Source organism: Bolinopsis microptera, chromosome 2 (genome assembly GCF_026151205.1).
Source record: "Bolinopsis microptera isolate Bmic1 chromosome 2, MBARI_Bmic_1.0, whole genome shotgun sequence".
Lineage (NCBI taxonomy): Eukaryota > Metazoa > Ctenophora > Tentaculata > Lobata > Bolinopsidae > Bolinopsis > Bolinopsis microptera.
The window spans coordinates 6,092,259-6,113,072 of NC_087073.1; the positions used below are offsets into that span (position 1 = coordinate 6,092,259).

At 38.7% G+C, this 20,814-nt stretch overlaps 1 protein-coding gene across 1 annotated transcript in view; it reads right to left on the reverse strand.

The window, feature by feature from the left end:
* LOC134826726 (centromere protein F-like) overlaps positions 1 to 20,814 on the reverse strand; it is a 37,330-nt gene that overhangs the window by 7,777 nt on the left and 8,739 nt on the right. The window contains exons 12-33 of the mRNA XM_063839216.1: positions 20,387 to 20,605; positions 20,058 to 20,204; positions 19,585 to 19,685; positions 19,062 to 19,203; positions 18,753 to 18,914; positions 18,408 to 18,554; positions 18,155 to 18,255; positions 17,819 to 17,960; positions 16,128 to 16,355; positions 15,564 to 15,710; positions 15,351 to 15,451; positions 15,023 to 15,164; positions 14,704 to 14,859; positions 14,416 to 14,562; positions 14,214 to 14,314; positions 13,762 to 13,903; positions 13,452 to 13,607; positions 13,009 to 13,167; positions 12,779 to 12,880; positions 1,011 to 1,163; positions 307 to 567; positions 33 to 104 (exon numbers count right to left, since the gene is read on the reverse strand). Of these exons, the coding sequence (XP_063695286.1) occupies positions 33 to 104; positions 307 to 567; positions 1,011 to 1,163; positions 12,779 to 12,880; positions 13,009 to 13,167; positions 13,452 to 13,607; positions 13,762 to 13,903; positions 14,214 to 14,314; positions 14,416 to 14,562; positions 14,704 to 14,859; positions 15,023 to 15,164; positions 15,351 to 15,451; positions 15,564 to 15,710; positions 16,128 to 16,355; positions 17,819 to 17,960; positions 18,155 to 18,255; positions 18,408 to 18,554; positions 18,753 to 18,914; positions 19,062 to 19,203; positions 19,585 to 19,685; positions 20,058 to 20,204; positions 20,387 to 20,605 (3,228 nt within the window). The remainder of the gene's footprint in view (positions 1 to 32; positions 105 to 306; positions 568 to 1,010; positions 1,164 to 12,778; positions 12,881 to 13,008; positions 13,168 to 13,451; positions 13,608 to 13,761; positions 13,904 to 14,213; positions 14,315 to 14,415; positions 14,563 to 14,703; positions 14,860 to 15,022; positions 15,165 to 15,350; positions 15,452 to 15,563; positions 15,711 to 16,127; positions 16,356 to 17,818; positions 17,961 to 18,154; positions 18,256 to 18,407; positions 18,555 to 18,752; positions 18,915 to 19,061; positions 19,204 to 19,584; positions 19,686 to 20,057; positions 20,205 to 20,386; positions 20,606 to 20,814) is intronic.

The window sequence follows — 20,814 nt, forward strand, 5'->3', positions numbered from 1 at the left end:
ATTGTTCTTTAACTCTATCACGTCCTTCTCTATAGCCTCTTCTCTTCAGTCAGTGTGTCTTTTTCCTCAGTTAGCGACTCTATTTCCTCCGTCAGTGTGGTCACCTGAAAATCCAGGATACTTCACATTATTGGTCACCATATCAAGTTATAAATGAAGAAAATCGCATTTAATTGGAATGATTTCATCCTGTTTTAGAAGTAAGGAAACGGATGAAAATGTTAGCCCTGTTATCAGACTTTTAAAACTACCGAGGAAAAGGTTAATCTCCTGTTTTATCTTTTTATTACAATTATAATACGAAACCTGGTCACTAAGCTGCTGGATCTGCTCGCTATTCTCTCCTGACACAACATTCTCCCCACTAGCAGAAACAGTTCTCACAGTTTCCTCCACATTCTCCACATTCTCCACATTCTCCACATTCTCCACATCCCCACCCTCTGTAAGCTTTGTGTCTCCTACAGGATCTCCCAGTAGAGAAGAGCTGGCTGGTATGATGTCCTCACTAATCTCACCGTCGTACAACAGAGTCAGCGCTTTTACACTCTTCACAAAACTCTCCTCCTGAAACAAAGCACCGTTATTTACATTGTGTCACGTTCATATTACTTCATATTACTTCATAATTCATAGTACCCTTACTCCTTCATAAATAGTACATACTACCAACACTTTAATATATTCTTTCGTCAGTTTAAAAAACAAATGTATACAATCTTCCATTCACGGGATAGCCAGTTACCAGTTACCTGGCAACATGCTCCTCCAAGCTCACACAAGTGTCAGCAAGGCGGCAGATTTTCATGCATTTCTGCACGAGGAGCCCATCACAGCTACCAACAATTAATTTGTTGCCACTTAGCTAACTTTATTGTATTATGTAATATACTATATTATATGTTTATATCTGATGTGAACTTTTTTTGCCCAATTCATTATAATGTCCAAATAAAATTGCATATTGACATTATACAAATGAACTATTTAATTTATGTTGGAGGAGGAACCTTTTGGTTAAGAGAAGCAATCTCCTCCTCTTTAGCAGTTATGTAGGATTGGAAGGTGTCGTTGGATTCTGCCTTTACTTTCCATTCAGCCAACTCGCGCTCCAACTCGTCCTTGTTTTGTCTGATCGAATCCAGTTCTGTTTGTTTGGCCGTCTGAAACAACAAATACATTGTTAAATGTCAGAACACAAAGTTTGTAAACAAAAAGCTAAAAGGTTAATAGACATTTTGTGCAGTAGAATGAATTATGCCGAAGTTCGACAGGCTGGACATAAATTGATCTTCAGAGATCAACTTTCCTCGACATAAATTTCACCGTTTTTACGGAATGTTTCTTCAATGCTCAATATGTGAGTTATCGGACGTGGATGACACAAGACATGATTGAGGTTATGAAAGCTTGATTACCGGAGGAGAAATTGATTAACAGACAATCATCAGAATAAAAAGGGACATTTTGGAAGATTTTCAAATAGAACCTTTTCTGCAGTTCCCTTTACCGAAATTTCACAGTTTTGACTAAATGTTTTACCGGTGAGGTCAGTTTGAGTAACAAAAGGGGAAGTTGGTCGTTTAGCTCCGGACAGTCTATGCAACGTCTATGCAACGTCCGTGCAACAACAAAAGAACCGTCTATGCAACGTCTATGCAACGTCCCTGCACAATGAACACTCTATGCACACTCCCTGCACGGTCAGTCTATGCAACGTCTATGCAACGTCTATGCAACGTCCCTGCACAGTACCATATGAACACCGGCTACTAGCCGGCTACTAGCCGGCTAGTAGCCACTTTTGTAATAACAGCTCCTCAACTTCACATTAACAACCGGCTACTAACCGGCACTTGAAAAGTGGTCACTAGCCGGCTACTAACCGGCTACTAGCCGGCTAGTGACCACAAAGTGGCTACTAACCGGCTACTAAGCGGTCACTAGCCGGCTATTAGCCGAGCTCTAAAGCAGACCTACTAGTAGCCGGTTCCAAACCGGCTACTAGCCGGCACTTAGAAAGCGGTCACTAGCCGGCTACTAACCGGCTACTAACCGGCTAGTAACCACCAAGTGGCTACTAACCGGCTACTAACCGGTCACTAGCCGGCCCAGTCATAACAAATTTGAGTATTATATCTTTTACGGTTTTTGCGGAACGTCGTGTTAAAGTTGATGCCCTGGTGTCAGTAAAATGGTAACAAATATATATAATATAAATAATTATAGTGTCCTCATGAAATAAAACAATTAATCTGGTTAGTTTGCAAAATTATGATATATCTACGACTTCATTAAATGCAATACAACATCAATTATATATTTTAGATAATCATTAAACTTCCCATTATTCAACCAAAGGTTCTTTTCATGAGCTCAGGAATCTTAAAGTTAAAACTCTTACGAACAGAAACATCAGAACGTGTAAGATTAAATCTCTTCAACCACATAAATTCACAGAGTGCCAAGATTCCTCAAATTCCCCTGCCGGACTCTCCTCTGACACAACTCCTACTGGCTCTACGGCTACAGCTTCCTCTACAGCGACTTCTGCTACATCCTCAACTGACGTTGGCAGACGACTGAGAGGAGTCAATCCCAATCTCTACAAGAAAGCCTATTCCGACGTTTGCAGCTTGGTGAAGAGCGGACAGTCCCTGTACGATTCGCTAGAGCAGTTGAAGATAACAAAAGGGACTTGGAGGGCTATCAGACTGCTAGCAGAGGCTATGATTCTGTACGAAGAACACTTCCAGGATCGGATTATTATGGACGATATTCAGACCCAGAAAGTCTGTCGCACACGCTGGCCAAATGCCAGTGCTTATAGCAATGCGACAATTGACCCCCCTGCTTTAGAGCCGGCTAGTGACCGGTTAGTAGCCGGTTAGTAGCCACTTGGTGGTTACTAGCCGGTTAGTAGCCGGTTAGTAGCCGGCTAGTGACCGCTTTCTAAGTGCCGGCTAGTAGCCGGTTTGGAACCGGCTACTAGTAGGTCTGCTTTAGAGCTCGGCTAATAGCCGGCTAGTGACCGCTTAGTAGCCGGTTAGTAGCCACTTTGTGGTCACTAGCCGGCTAGTAGCCGGTTAGTAGCCGGCTAGTGACCACTTTTCAAGTGCCGGTTAGTAGCCGGTTGGTAATGTGAAGTAGCCGGTGTTCATATGGTACTGTGCAGGGACGTTGCATAGACGTTGCATAGACGTTGCATAGACGTTGCATAGACTGACCGTGCAGGGAGTGTGCATAGAGTGTTCATTGTGCAGGGACGTTGCATAGACGTTGCATAGACGGTTCTTTTGTTGTTGCATGGACGTTGCATAGACGTTGCATAGACTGTCCGGAGCTAAACGACCAAGTTGCCAACAAAAGTCACGATCGAGGTCCTTGGCTTCCTGCCAAGGGTATTCAGTCAGTGCTATCAGTGAACATGGTCGCTTCTAATCTGTCAGCGAATGTAAGAGACCCGGTTATACAAGATCTTCTCTAATTGTAACACAAAAACACAAAGAATGGAGTCAAAGCAGGTACACAGACCAATTACATAACAATGCTTTATAATTATTCATGAGCATTTATTTCGGCAAGGAAACCCATTGAGGCGTTGCTAACATACCTTATATCAATGAATTAAAACAAAGGCTATTAGAAACATAATGGATCTCGGTAAAATCAGCGCCACGAACTTGGGAGAGCTGGGTTTTTGACTTTACTTCTAGAACAATTTGTACACTTGTGCTACACAAGGCACAGTAAATTCGTGAAATGTACGTTTTGATTTTATTACAACTCGTTTTAAGCTCTGCTCATACAGCAGATCAACCAGTGGCTGCTGCTCGCACAGCAGATCAACCAGTGACTGCTTCTCGCATAAAAGATCAACCAGTGACTGTTTCTCGCACAGAAGATCAACCAGTGACTGCTTCTCGCACAGAAGATCAACCAGTGACTGCTCCTCGCAAAGAAGATCAACCAGTGACTGTTTCTCGCACAGAAGATCAACCAGTGACTGCTCCTCGCACAGAAGATCAACCAGTGACTGCTCCTCGCACAAAAGATCAACCAGTGACTACTTCTCGCACAGAAGATCAACCAGTGACTGCTCCTCGCACAGAAGATCAACCAGTGACTGCTCCTCGCACAGCAGATCAACCAGTGGTTGCTCCTCGCACAGCAGATCAACCAGTGACTTCTCGTGAAAAAGGTATAACTATAATTATAGTGCTAAAACAGCTTTGAAGTCTGGCTCAATTTGCCAGCCCATAAATTATTATTATTATAATATTGTAATATGTGATTTTCACCACAATGGTTCTGGATATCGAAGAGGATTAGAATCATATTATCTAATTTGACACGTGTGACGTGAAAGTGATCAAACTCCAACCCAAAAAAACTCAGTATGACTGCCATGTATAAAACAACGAGGATGAATTACCTCCACCCATTATTAAAATCTATATTCAGGGCCAAATTTATCATTAAAGGATGAGGGGACCTTAGAATTTACTTCCAAATATTCGCGTTTAAGTCCTGTGAAAGTGTGTAGAATCAAAAAATACGCCGGACTGTGAAATCGATAATTCGTGCAATATCACGCCGCGCTCCTATTGGCTGATAGCAATTTTGGGCTGTGACGTCACTTATGTGTTAAGACCAACGTGCGCGCGCACCCTTCGCTCGTGTCAACATTTTGTTCTGTTCTGTTTTAATTACGTCGTGTTACCTTTGGCGTTTGCGAGAGCGGTATCTTTGGTTGCACTGAATTAGTCTAAGTTACGAATAATTCTCTTTAATAATAATAGTTAAATGTAACTCAGAAAGGCTTTCTTGTAGTTTTAGTAGGTATTTCTATTTATAAATAGCTAAGATAAGTAGCATCCGCTAACTAAACCACAAACTGCTATTTTGTTTTGACTTGTTTGAAACCTGATATGGACACAATTAAAAAGAATGTATGATGTAGTAGAAGACATTTTACTAGCTGGCCCTTGGCGCCTCTAGTCCTATCTGAGTACGCACGTGCGGTTTGACACTGCGCGTGTACCGGCCTTTAGTTGTACACTCATTTATAATTTACCGTTTTAGTTTGCTGTGACTTGAATGTAAAGCGTAACGAATGTGGATGTGTTCGTCACGTCTGCTATGCTTGGTATAATATTGCTTGGTGTAATAGTTGCAAATCTTGCTTACATTATAAGTAGTGTCACATAGTGAGTTAGAACTTAAAAGCTTGGTGCTTGGTGCTTGTCCAACTGGAATGAAGACATGCATTTCATACCTACCCGATCCATTTTTATTAGGACCGTGTTGTGTTGATATGACATGTTGATATATCAACTGTGGTACGAAACAGGGAGTTGCTAGGTGTTACGTTGGGAGCTATAAATATACATAATTTACATGCCTTTCTGTGTGACTTCAATCTTATTTCAGGTGTATCTCGGCTCATGGTTATCGTAGGGTGATAATTCTTTTTTCAACCGGTTTTTAAAAACCGGTCTCCTCTCCATTGGTTATAGGCTCGTTCGTATCGTAAATTGTTACCTTATCGGACCTTATTTGGACGGACTTTACTTGAACGCTGGAGGCCCTAGCGTTCATCTTAATGTCCGTTCAAATAAAGTCCGTTCAATTAATGTCCGTCCAAGTTAAAGTCCGTTGAAATTTTTTCAAAAATTTTTTCATTTCGAACTTTTTGTCCAGAATATGACAACTTTGAGAAATTTATTGTGCCGTAAGTTAACGATGGAAAGGTTCTCCTTGGTCTGCCGGAGGCACAGAAAACTCTACTAGTATATGATATTTTCAAGGGTCACTTGGCGGAAAAAAGTCAACGAAATTATGGCACTCAACAACATAGTTCATGAACTAGTCCCCGCCAACATGACAAACTTGTTCCAGCCTCTAGATATTACGGTAAATCGTGTTTCCAAGGACATTGTCCGACGTTGTTATAGTTCATATTACTCGGGGGCGGTCATGAAACAGTGCTAGGAAAGCTCCACGTGATGTTAAGGTTAACCTAAGTTGTCTAAGATAAAAACCACTTCACGCCGAATGGCTTGTAAAAGTTAACACTGAAATGCAGGACCGGGGTAGTTTGATAAAAAAGGTTTCCATAAAGCTAGAAATCACTGATGCTTAACCCATTTGATGAAGATAATATGTGATATTAGACACTGATCATGTACACATATTTTAACATTTTTACTGCTCAATGACTGCTTTTCTTACTTACTGTATAAAAAATGGATTTAAAAATCATTTGCTGAAATTAAAAAAACGTCAAAAAAATTGAAAAAATTCGGATTTTTGATGGTTTTGAATGCCTTCGAGCGTTCATATTAATGTCCGTTCATAATTATGTCCGTTTATGTAATGTCCGTCCAAATAAGGTCCGATAAGGTAATGTATTCTTAATTAGTAATTTAGTCGCTCATTTTACCTGTATTTCTATATGCGCGGATCAGAGCAACTCACATAATTGACGTCACAGGTTCAAATTGTTTTAGCTGGATATCTCGGCGCGCGAATGAAATACAACTTTGCGGATTTCACTAAAGTGGTTTATACGATTAATGTAATAAAAGGATTTGCACGAGAAAAAAACTTTTTCTAAGGTCCCCTCATCCTTTAAATTTCCTTGAATACGTCTGGATGTTATGTCTGAAGAAGACTATTTGATAAAACAGTACCAATAATTAAAGAATTAGTACAAAATACCAATAATTAAAGAATTAGTACCAATAATTAAAGAATTAGTACCAATATTTAAAGAATTAACAATACGGTCAGAACAGATTCAGTAATGTTTTAACATACACTTTCTTCTGTTGCTGATGTATTCCAAGTCTTTCAAAACTAAGCGTGTAGTGCAACTTTAAAAACCCAATTTCCGATTTTTTTACACAAATTAGGACCAGGAGAACTTCGCATAAACATTAATTGTTCCAGATTGGGAGTTTAAGGACGCGATTCTAGTTCGACAACATGACAACGGAACTGTAACTCCGTCCGGAGATGAAGGACTGTTGTATGTTACACTCGTCAACAAGGAAACCGGAGAGGAGAAGAGAGGGACAGTGTGTGGTTATTATGTTTTGGACACTGCACCTCGTCTCTTCTGTCAGAATATGGGATACCCTGTTAAAGAACCAGCTACTGGCAGGACTCCAAGTTACAAATATGTTTCTGAGTAAGTTTTTAATTAAGTTACCATGATTATCATAAGTTTGAGGACATCGAACGATTTGATTTTTAAATATATTTAAGTTTGACAGATTTACTGAGTCAACTTTATAGGAGTTGGTTGGATTTGAACGATGTTCCAATGACTGATGTGGAGTGTGACGATGACGATAAGAACATCTCGGACTGTAGTGTTAGCTTCAGCATACGCAACTGTGATCATAGAAGCGATGTCTGGCTGCAGTGTAAAGGTAAAATTGTAGTGTTATTCACGAATATAATCATAGCATTACAGTCATCCTACCATATCGGACTTTATTTGTAGGGCAATTATGTTCCCTCGGCAAGATACAAGCCCATATCCATAGCGTTTTTGCAACAAATAGCTTTAAATAATCATTCTTGTATTATATTATATTATTCTCATTTGTGATAAGAGTAACGTTTTTACTGAAATAGAGCTTTTAAAACGGCGGAAATTAGGCCAAACATCACTGTAAAAATGATAATTAGTAGTACACATCTCATCTGAAATTATGCTTGGTGTAGCTCGTTGGGTCTTGGGATAGTATAGGAATTCTGGTTCCTATAATGAGGTAGTTGTCTGTTCACAGATCGCCCTCTAAACTTACAAGGAAATATTTCACATAGATCCTTGGTATATAAGCAACATTTGACAGAGCATAGTATGGAGTGAGCTATGTGCCCATCCTTGGAGAACCCGGTGGATGTCCTTGCTGTACGGCAGTGTTAAACAAGGAACTGAAACCGAAGGGTTCCGTTCAGGCCCTTCACACTTTGTTTCTGTCTAGTTCTAATGTACCGTCACAATAGTGACTTTAATATAAGCAGTTACTGTGCAGCAAATATACAGAATTTGTTTAAATAATGACATTGCACTATCTACCCTATCACATACTCACATAACGGAGGTATAATGGCTATTTTAGCTATCACATCAGTAAAACAGTGTCAGTCATTAGTATTACGTCCTCTCGAGGTTGTCAGCCTCAAATTTATTTTAAAGGAAAATAAATAAAATGCTATCATTCAGAAGAATGCTACATTGGAGAACATGGCGGGTTCCTAAAGTACAAATGTCCCCCTACAAGAGAAGACAGAGAGAAGTTCAAGTGTCACAACACGGAAGAGTTCTACTATGGCCATGACGTGTATTACGCTAACAGGTTTAAACAATCGTTATGCTCTGAGGACCCCTACTACTATCAGGCTTGTAACACAAGGTTTGATGGTTTCATGATAAGTAGCAGTGATAAATTATGTGAGAATTATTTGTGTCGGAGTGTGAGTGATAGAAATGAAATGATTTTACTTAGCACTTTGAGAACAATGGGATTGCTTTGTGATGGTATCAAACACTGTGAGGATAATATGGATGAAAAAAATTGTACAGATAAAACTATGTTACGTAGTGGTCTAGCAGTAGATCCTCGCTTTATATGTAATGATATATGTGACACTTGGTCCTGTGAGGATGAAGCATACTGTAATGGTCTGACTTATGGAATTTATTGTAAGTCCACTTCCAACAGTGGAACTGTCAATCTTAACAAATACTTTCCTCCAAGTTTTATATGCGATGGATCATATTGGTGTGATTACGGAGAGGATCAGTTCGACTGCAATGCTTTTCAGTCCTCCGCCGGACTGTACACCGCCGCAGTGACTTCCGCCACAGTGACCGGTTCCCCTTTTGACCAAACAAAGAACACATGTACACACTCTGCTACTGGTAGACTCGTGCCGGTCCACAACTTCATCAAGTGTGGAGTACTGAGCGGACAAGATTCTCAGGATCCGGATTATAGACAAAATCCGTATATTAAGTATTGTGAAGACGAAGATCTAAAGAAATATCAAACAAATTGTACAGACCAAGCTAGGGAAGGAGGATCGTGCACTATAGATGGATACAGGTCAACTTTTTCTAAATATATGATTTGCATGGAAGACAAACAAGCTCAAATATGTGATGATCACCTGGAAAGTCAATGTCAGGACATCTCAAAATCATGTGTTAATAAACACAAACACGTGATGTGTGACGACCTCCCGGATTGCAATGACAGATCCGATGAAACACACCCAATCTGCCGTAAGCAAACGGAAACCACCTGCCAAAGAAGGGTTGGAAAAGCAGGTGAATTAAGGTTACCTTTAACCTGGCTAGGTGACGGTATAGAGGACTGTGTAAATGGTATTGATGAACTGGAAATCTGGCCAACATGTGGAAAGGATAAGTCCCGAAGATTAGTAACCAGCAATAAAACTTGCGAAAATGTTCTCCTGTGCCCCTCAGGAGATCCCGGCTTCGTCGAATTAAACGATCTATGTGACGGACTTGAAACATGTGGTAATGAGAAAAGAATGTGTTCATTATCCCAACATTCCTCTACAATCTTCACTTCAGTCTCCAGCAAAGGAAATAGCTTTGTCAAGTATCTATCATTTTGTATGAAAGGACTAAGGAGTATCAGCTATCTCAAAAAGGACAACTGCGCACAAGAGCGTTTCATCTTTCCAGATCATCACTTTTTTGGAGTGGACACAAAAACAGAGTTGCATCTCCCTGACAGTAAGCAACATTGTGACCACATGTATGGGGAGCAATATGTCTTCACTAGCTGCACAGATAGATGTAAAAACTCAACCTGCCCACTAAAGAACCTGCCAAAATACGATGCTTGTTCTAATCAATACCCTAATAGGATAGGAACCATTGCCAACAACAAATACCTGGTGTTCTTCACCAAATCACGCGAAAACTTATACTCGAATAAGTATTTTGTGTGCGATAATAATGTCACATGTATAAATTATTCTCAAGTTTGTGATTTGGTTGATAATTGCGGCGACAGATCTGACGAGTTGGCATGTACAAATGGTTTCATATGCGACTCTACTCGTATCATTACCAAAGTTAAGAAATGTGATGATAAGTTCGATTGCTTCGACATGTCTGACGAATGTAATCTGGAGTGCTCAAGACAGATACTGGAAAACGTAGCTCTGAAAGTAAGCTCATTAGTCATAGGGGGGCTAGCTGTTTTAGCAAACCTGATCATAATGGTAAAGAACATAGGATCTCTGAAACACTGCAGGACATCTGTTTCCTTGGCTAACAAATCTCTGATAATCTTGATATCTTTGGGAGACTTCTTAGTGGGTTGCTATTTGTTAGTCATAGCAATATATGACGCGGTTATTTTCAAGAAAGACTACTGCAAAAGTCAAATTGAATGGATGACTAGCCTTCAGTGCTCCACAATAGGTGTTGTCAGTACCATAGGATCCCAGATCTCCTTATTTGCCATGGCAGGGTTGAGCACCATTAGGCTAAATGGAATAAGAGGTTCACTCAGAGTCCCAGGTGAAGTCAACTTTGCAAAATCTGTTAAGGTGGCACTAGGGGTACTTTGCATCGTGATGACATCTGCAGCCATTGCCATCGCACCAATAATTAGCTCATTTGAAAACTTTTTTGTAAACGGATACAAATTTTCTGATGAGCTTAGACTTTTTATCGGAACTCAAACCAAACAAGAAGTCCTCGCAGTCCTTGAAGCTTACTATGGACGGATGAAAGGAAAAAACCTGAGTTGGGAAACGATCCTAAAGATGTACCGTGGCATGTTCTCTCATGATGTAGGATATCCAGACCACACCGATACAGTCACAAAGCTTGATTTCTATGGCAATGACGGTGTATGCCTCTTTAAGTATTTTGTCGACAACAACGACCCCCAGAGAAACTTCGTTTGGGCGATACTCACCGTAAACTTTGTCTGCTTCCTATTCATTTCAATATCATACATTTTAATAGGAATTGTTTCTAGAAATTCCTCAAAAGGTCTTGCTAATCCACAGAACAATCGACAAATTAGTAATCGAAACCGAAAAATGGGTAGAAGGATAACAATCATCATCACTACTGACTTCTGTTGTTGGGTGCCTTTCATCGTTATCTGTGTGCTACACTCCCTAGAAGTGTTTGATGCAACTCCATGGTACAGTATATTCTCAATGATCATCTTGCCAATAAATTCTGTGATAAACCCATTCCTTTATGAAGATTTTTTCACAGGACTACTCAGAGCATCTTTTAACTCAACCTCAGCCAGAATCACCAATTCATCCATTTACCAAACTTTCATCGCACGTCTCAGTACTGCCCAACCTGAAGTTATTGAGATGGAGCAGATAGAAGTTCCAAGAAGAGAACCTGCTAGTAGTGTTCTCAGTACTGCCCAACCTGAAGTTATTGAGATGGAGCAGATAGAAGTTCCAAGAAGAGAACCTGCTAGTAGTGTTCTCAGTACAGAAGAAAAGCAGAAAGAACCTGTCGAACCGAAGACAATAGCTGATATTCCATCACGCGGTGATATGTAGGTGATGGAGTTACCGGTCTCCAAAACCAAGCTAGAGATAAAGAAGGGGAATCATCTTCAGCAAACGTTACAGGCGAGGACAGGTGTGCTTGGTTAAAAGGAACAGCTGATGATGTGATAGTTAAGGTACATTCTCCATTGGTGCAGCAGAGAAATGATCCTGAAGTCATCTCTCAAACCATCAACAAAGATGCAGAGGTAAAAACGATGTAGCGATGTTAAAGATGTAGAGCTGCGACTAACGGAAGACGTTATTACTAATGTGCATTCTGAGGAGGTGCAGCACATACAAGATCCTAAAATTCGTCCTCAAATCACGGACAAAGATCTTAATCAGAGTGAACCTCGTGGTATAGTTTCGAACTTGAGTGGAAATATTTGTGTATATTGATAGCTTGGGATGAGGTTTTTGTTCATCTTGACTGAAACTGTAAGAAAAGTAAAATGTATGAACTTATGCAGTGAAACCTCTTTATACTGGGCTTATGCAACTCGATATGCACTCATTTTATATGCAATAAGCGATGTGAGCTCTGATGAATCACCAACTGTCCAAACTCCAAACACAGATCGGGGGAAGAAATGAGCACGGTGTAAAGAGGTTCACGGTAAATATACATTTTTATATTGACATAAAATTGAGATGAACGCTAATATAATTTTGAAAAAATTGCGAAAAAAGCTAGTACGGAAATTGCTATTTAAATATTTGCTGAAGTTATTTATACGTGATACGAGGAACTGAAACCGCTAGACTCCATGCTTAGCTGGCTCCATTCTGTGTTTATGTTAATGAATGACATATTTCTTTTAATTTATATACAGTAAATCAACTGTACCAGTTACATTTATTCTCCATTATATCTAACATGACGTACTGCAGTACGACACATTAAGATAACTGATTCGGTTGCGAAATTTCGAGTTTTACTGTTAACATATGCGATTTTAGATTATTTCCTGAATAGATATTTGACAGATTTGGTGAACTTTTTCCCCCAGTGACCAATAATAAGTTCGATAACTGAGGATGGTATGAGACCAAATTGAGGTACTACCGGAAGTCAAAATCCCAGAAAAAATGGAAAAATCGTATTGTCCTTTTCTCTGTGCCATTTTCAATTTTTTCTGGATCGAAATTTCACGAAGCAAATAATGAACGACACAAAAATGTGGCTGACCAGGCGTTTGTTGTTGTGTTTTCTCTGTTTTTCATCCTCACAACTCTCTGCCAAAACCATCTTGAGGTGTTTTTCAAACGAGTCACTCTTCGCTTTCTCCCCCTGAAACATCACAGTTGTGAGCTAACTTTGACAGCTACTGATTTAAAACAAACTGTTCCCGGAATAAGCTCTGGCTCTGAAGAACTTACATTCCAGGGCAGGGGTTAATCTCTTAAATTTTTACAAACCTGAAGTCGCCATTTCAGAGAAGCGATGGTTTTGGTTTTATGTCCAGAGTCCTGTTTCAGTTTGTTGATCTGGCCTGCAAGTTCATTCTTTTCAGATGTCATATCAGCTATTTTGTTGGATTCAAGCCCAGTCTCCTTTACAGCTGCTGTCTCTGCCTGCTTGAAATACTTAGTTGTTAACTGGTATAATTTCACATACGCTATATTCGGAATGCTGTAATATTAGAATGACAGAATTCTGTAATGTTAGAATTCTGTAATATTAGAATGCTCTAATAATAGAATGCTAGAATTCTGTAATGTTAGAATGCTGTGCTACACACGGAGATGCTCTTGCGAAGAAGTGTGGTCTGTATTTTAGACAGATCAAAATTCAAACACATTACACAGGAAGCTTGAAAACAGTTTTTATAAACAGTTTCAAAGCCTTCCATTCAACCTACAGTTGGCACAGCAATTTCACCAGCATTCGCTACAGCTAGCTGAGCCACATTAATTGCAGCTCCCTCAAAATAACTTCTCTTCTCCGCTTCTTGACATCGTGTCAGTAAAACCTTCATTTCTTTCTCTTTCTCTTCCTTCAAGCTTTCTAGTTTTGTCTGCAAATATTCATCGCTAAATAAAACTTACGGCCATTTCAAGAACAATTGTTGGAGAAAAGAGCCTAGACAGATCGAGAATAGTCTGTGAAACTGTTACAACTATAACTGAACAATGTTAACATACAATGTATGTTAAATGTTAATAACATACATTTAGGTCTGCTTGAGACTTGCTTAATCGCTCATTGTTTTCTTTTATTGAAGTAGCCTTGGTTTTCTCCAGCTCTAAAGCAAGTTCCAGCTTCTTTTTGATCTCATCATTACCCTCAACCTTGTCCTCAAACGAGGCGAGCCTAGGAATAATTTGATATTTGAAAGATTTACAAGTACATGTTTCCGCTAGTGATAAATGATATAGTTTATACTTATAGATGTATAATGTATATGATTTTAGTTTTACTGATAAATTACTGGTTAAAACCAAGCTTCAAAGCCATTCAGTCTGATTCGATCTAACATAAGAAATTTGGCGATCTGATGGACATGCAACACTGAGGTTCAAACGTTGGACTCCAACGCCTGTGTGCATAAGACGAATACAAGACAAAGTCCTTATTCAGTCCAAAAGTTAAATAATGGACCACACGTGTTCACTAAAATCACCTGTCTTTGTACGATTGGATAGTTTCTTGTGCGTCCGGTGGTAGTTCAGCAAGTGTCTTTACTTCCAACTCAGATATCTGTTTTCTCAGTTCAGCAATAATCTAAGAAACTTATTATTAGCCATCTATCAAATCTTACCTGTTAGCATATGCTTCGTGACCAATTTTCAAGATCTAAGCCTAACAAACTATTCGAAACTTACATCTTGTTTGCTTTGTAACTCTGTTTGATGAGATTTGGAGTTAGCTTCTGTCAGTTTCTTCTCATCTTCAAACTTCTTCTCATTTTCTTCTTCCTTTTTCACCATCTTCTCCTGTATGGACGTAACTTCTTCTTTACTGCTGTTCAACTGAAAGATAATAGTATGAAGCCCCAAGGCAACACGAAGAAGAGCTCTTTTCCGCTTGTTTTTGCTTGACTGAGTTAGCAAGATTTGAAATACTGATATAACATCGAATCATAGTTACTTAGCTTTTCAGAAAATACCAACCTCCGAATTTAGCTGTTCCAGATTGTTCTTGAGATCAATACGTTCTTTACTGGCAGTCTCCTCTACCAGATGCTTTGTTTTCTCTGCCTCTTGACACCTTATCAGTAGAGATTTGTTTTCTTTCTCTTTCTCTTCTTTTACATTCGATAGCTTTGTCTGCGGATAGAAATGTAGTCACAAGTCGTAACCTTTCAGTTTAATAATACAAATCAGCATTATTGGGGGGGGGGGGGGGGGGGGGGGGCCACTATTCACCCAGACAACTCCCAACAAATAAACCAATCTGTGGGTAAGATGGAAAATGAAAATAAAAACTAACACTCATGTCTGCCAGGGATTGATTTAATCTATGAAGGTCTTCTTGAAGTGAAGTAGCTCTAGTTCTCTCCAGCTCAACTGATAGTTCCAGTTTATTCTTCAGTTCATCCTTACTTTCAACTTCTAGCTCCAGTGTGACCAGTCTGCAATATCATCACTCATCAGTTAAGCTAAATTACTATAGTAGAACTTTGAATATCTTTGAAGAACTAAAAGTAAAATGTTTAACATTTTATATGGGATTTACCTATCTTGAGCAACTAGGTTAAGGTGTTTGTAAGGATCCCCATTTTGTGCCGGTTTTTATTAGTACAAAACTGTTGTATTACCTGTCTTGGAATGTCTGGATAGTTTGTTGAGCATCTTGTGGTAAATCAGCTATAGTTTTTGCTTCTAAGTCTGTTATCTGTTTCCTCAAATCAGCAATTACCTGACGGGTGACAAGTTGTGAAAGCCAAATACACAGCGATAACAGAGAAAGTTTGAAATTGTTTTAAGCATTGTTTTATTTATAATACAATATATTTCGAATTAAAACTTACATCTTGTTTGCTTTGTAACTCTGTTTGATGAGACTTGGAGTTAGCTTCTGTTAGTTTCTTCTCATCTTCAATCTTCTTCTCATTTTCTTCTTCCTGTTTCACCATCTTCTCCAGTACGAACTTAACTTCTTCTTTACTGCTGTTCAACTGAAACAGAATCAAATGTTACCAAACCAAATGTGCGACTCGTGTGTAAATTAAAAGGTGAGATGGGAAGGAACTAGGAAACAATTCTCTGGGGGTGTGAAGAACAAACCTACCTCTGATTTGAGTTGTTCCATATTGTTTGTAAGTTCTCTGGGGTGTGAAGAATAAACCTACCTCTGATTTTAGTTGTTCCATATTGTTTGTAAGTTCTCTGGGGTGTGAAGAATAAACCTACCTCTGATTTTAGTTGTTCCATATTGTTTGAAGTTCTCTGGGGTGTGAAGAACAAACCTACCTCTGATTTTAGTTGTTCCATATTGTTTGTAAGTTCTCTGGGGTGTGAAGAATAAACCTACCTCTGATTTTAGTTGTTCCATATTGTTTGTAAGTTCTCTGGGGTGTGAAGAACAAACCTACCTCTGATTTTAGTTGTTCCATATTGTTTGTAAGTTCTATGACCACTTGATTAGTGGACGGAGAGTTTGTCATCTCTAGTTGAGATGGAGAAGTTATGTTTGCTATAGCTAGTTGAGTAACGTTGATTGCCGCTCCCTCGATCTGCTTTTTCTTTTCTGCATCTTGACATCTCGTTAGTAAAGCTTTGACTTCCTGGTCTTTGTCTTCTTTTAGGTGTAAGAGCTTTGCCTGTAATAATAAGCTGTTGATATTAAATCAAATCACTAGAAAATAGAGCATCCTAGCGTAATATCATCATCGATAAATTGGACAGTAATCTTACTATATATAAAGCGAGACGATATATTATATCTGTTACCATTTTACTGACACCACGACATCCGCGAAAACCGCGGGAGATATATTATTAAAATTTCTTTTGGCTGGGTCAAATACTTTTATGGCCTTTTTTTTAAAGAACATTTGAATATAATTTGAAACATTACAGAAATGTTGTACAAATCGCTCAAACACACACACAGCACACTCGGTTTTAATTCGGTAAAATTCCATTCGAAAATTAAATGATTCTCAAAATGTAGGTGTCTAATGAAAATGTGATACTGATATCTGGATATTATCCGGTTGGAAGAGACAAGGACAAGTGAAACAAGGAAGTTAGGAGTAAGGGCAAATTTTCGGCGTCAACGCCATCTTCAGGCTCAATAAATGTAATAGATTTGTAGTGTTGTAATTAGTTTAAAACTAATTACAACACTACAAATCTATTACATTTATTGAGCCTGAAGATGGCGTTGACGCCGAAAATTTGCCCTTACTCCTAACTTCCTTGTTTCACTTGTCCTTGTCTCTTCCAACCGGATAATATCCAGATATCAGTATTTCAATCATGAGACTAATAAACAGCGAACTACTCCGTTATTTGAAAATGTGATACTGTGTGACAAAGTTAAGAATGTCGTAGTGAAAGAGAGTTAAATGTCGATAAATTCATGTGAGGTACTTTCGAAGTTCAAAATGTTGTGATGGGTGACATGATAATGACTGATAAGAAAAAGTTTTCATGTCAACTGTGCCAAATCCATAACAGTGTGATGACTGTCAAAGTGTCTACCACTAGGTACTTGGACGAACAAGTGTACCCGAGGTGTTCTGAGAGAATAAGGGGACAGGCTCGGGAACACGAACGCGCGCTAGTCGCTAGGGCAAAAAAGTGAAATGCACAGTAGGCAAGTTAAAAAACGGAAAATTAAAATGCCGTTTGGGCCAAATGCAGTGAGCCAGTAAGGTACGGTCGTAGGAGCAAGTGGCTCTGAATACTAAAACTGATGAGGCTGATGCTGAAAATGAAGACTGAAAGAGGGGGAAGCAAAGGAGAAGGACAGGATGCAGGGGGACAAGAAAAAAGAAACAAGAGTGGAGACAAACCACCTGCTGAGGTCTTTTGACCAGTATATAGAAATACAAAAATTGGCCAAGGAATAAATAATTTAGGTCCCGAAAATTGGTCCCCAGGTGGTGTCAAAATCACAAAATAAATAAATATTGTTGTCTCTTGACACCACTTTAGAGTTAAACGGTTTAGAGTTCCAGAACTATGCTAGTAGTAAACTATAGTATATTCTAGTAGTAAACTTAATTACTAGTAAACTACTAAAAATAATATTGTAAACATAAATATAGAAACTCACACTCAAATCAGCAATAGTCTGGTTCAATCTGCCAACATCTTCATCCAGAGAAGAGGCTTTAGTTTTCTCTAACTCTACCGACAGTTCCAGTTTGTTCTTCGCCTCATCGTTTTCCTCAATCTTTTGTTCCAACACTGTTAACCTGGTGGGAATGGTTTCCAATTTGTGAAAGTGAAAGTGAAAGTATTAGGTCGCACAAGAGTGCAAATATTACACAACTTGTCATTTCTGATGATAAGGAAAACAAATGTTTATCAAAACCAAGTGGTTATAAGAAGCCAATTTATCAGGAAGTAAGAACTCAACACCCGTGGAGTTCTGATTCACGGTACATACCTGTCTTGGTATGTCTTGACTGTGTCCTGGGCATCAGTTGGTAGAGTAGCCAACTTCTCTGATTCCAAACTTGAGATCTGACTTCTCAAATCAGTAATGATCTGACAGTGATAAATATTAACGTTACAGGATCGTTAATTAATGAATATTACAGTCATAATAGGATATTAATACCGTGTACTTTGTATAAGTAAGTAGAACAGTGTGTATAGATCTACAGAGAGTGTGCTCCTTACATACAGGTTTAACTTACATCTTGTTTGCTTTGTAATTCTGTTTGATGAGACTTGGAGTTAGCTTCTGTCAGTTTCTTCTCATCTTCAATCTTCTTCTCATTTCCTTCTTCTTGCTTCTCCATCTTCTCCAGCACGGACTTAACTTCTTCTTTACTGCTGTTCAACTGAAAAAATTGTAAATGATAAGAATTATAAATGATGAATGGTGGGTCAACCCAACAATGACAAGAAAAGCTCTTTTTTGTATGATTGTGAATTAAAAACGAAGAACGATTAGAACATACTATCAATCAATCCTGATAACTAATTATCCTAATTATCATAATAATCATAATAACTTAATTCTTCCAGTGTTCACCAACCTCCGAATAAAGCTGCTCCAGATTATTTTTGAGTTCAATAATTTCTAGCTCTTTATTTGCAGATTCCTTCCCAACAAGCTTTGTTGTCTCTGCCTCTTGACACCGTATCAAGAGAGATTTGTTTTCATTATCTTTCTCTTCTTTCACATCTGATAGTTTTACCTGCAAAAAGTAACAGCGTATCACAAGCTATCACAAATGCTACTAGCTCTATAGAATCAATCAGATTGAGGAAACTGGTATATTATTACAAATATAACGGGCAATAAAATTAAATAAAAGAAAATGAAAATGAAAATGAAAACTTACGTCCATGTCTGCCAGGGATTGATTTAATCTATGAACGTCTTCTTGAAGTGAAGTAGCTCTAGTTCTCTCCAGCTCAATTGACAGTTCCAGTTTATTCTTCAGTTCATCCTTACTTTCGACTTCTTGCTCCAGTGTGACCAACCTGTAGAATCATCAATTAAGTGGGAGTAATGACCTACTAACGGTATGTGTTTCATTACCTGCAATATCTTAACCAGAATATGATCGCACCGCAAATCAAAACAAATGTTCAAAAGAGATCCCTATCAGTAGTTAGTGACTAAACAGTTGACAGGGTTATTGTTATGAAAATGAAATAATGGCGTCTGGATTTGGGAGCAGCTCACAGTACCTTACATTAAAGCCTTCTGAATACCGGGGGGGGGGGGGGGGGGGGGGGGGGGGGTTATACCATATATTGCTTATAAAGGTTGAGTAAGGAGCTGCTAAACCAATGGGCCTCTAAATTCAGTAAACTGCTGTTTGGGGGGGGGGGGGGGGGGGGGGGCGGCTGTTTTATCACCTGTCTTGAAATGTCTGGATAGTTTGTTGAGCATCTTGTGGTAAATCAGCTATAGTTTTTGCTTCTAAGTCTGTTATCTGTTTCCTCAAATCAGCAATCACCTGACGGGGACAGGTTGTGAGGTAATTCCACAGCGATAATAAAAAGAGTTTATTTTACAGAAAACTATTAGTTCTCAACCAGTAAGTTCTATTAATGCTTTTCATACAAGGTTACGACAAATTCTTCTTGTTATGCATCCTGGGTTTGGACAGGATATGACCCGTTTAAAATATTTCAATCACGTTACATAATTCTGAAACATATTATATTTACAATAAATTATGCAATCACAACATTGTAATCAACAAAATAAATTTAATCACAGAATCTCAGATACAAATAATCATAAATTAAGCACAAAAACAAATTAAACAAGCAATAAATGAATATGTAACTGAACAGCAACTAAACTGAACAGCAACTAAACTTACATCCTTTTTGCTTCGTAACTCTGCTTCACGAGAATTAGAGTTAGCTTCAGCTAGTTTTTTCTCATCTTCAAATTTCTTCGTATTTTCTTCTCTTACTCTTTCTACCTCCTCTCTTGCTAGCTTCGTTTCTTCTTTAGCATTATTTAACTAACAAGGAAGAGGTTGAGTGCGAAATTTCAAATTGATAAATTTTCCGTTCAAATTTCAGGAAACTGTTGAAATACGGATACATCTGAAGTCTGAACCCGTGATTAAAAAATGAAATTTACACTAAAAGAGTTCATGGATTAGTGTAAATTGTACATTATGCAAGTCAACCAATAACAGACCTCAATTATAAGAAGTTCCATTTTGTTCTTCAGCTCAACATTTTCTCTGTTTGTTGATAAATCATGTTTATCAATAGACACACTATCAGGGGAAGTTGTTGTAGAAGACTCAGCGCCAGGTGCTTGTTCTGGTTCAAGACGTTCCGTGCTTTCACTTTCAGCGGCAGCAAGCACTGCTGAAGCAAGCACTTCTGCTGTAGCAAGGACTGCTGCGGAGTGCTACAGTGTTCCAGTCAGAATTTGGAACTATAACTTTACATAACAGATAGCAGATTTATTAACGGAACACGTGAATTACAGCTAAGCTAAATAATATAAATTAGCAACATTTAATTTGCCAGCACAATGAATTCCGTCTGATTTACAACTAATCAGGAATATTACCGTTACCTCAGATTATGGGGGGGGGGGGGGGGGGGGGGGGGTAG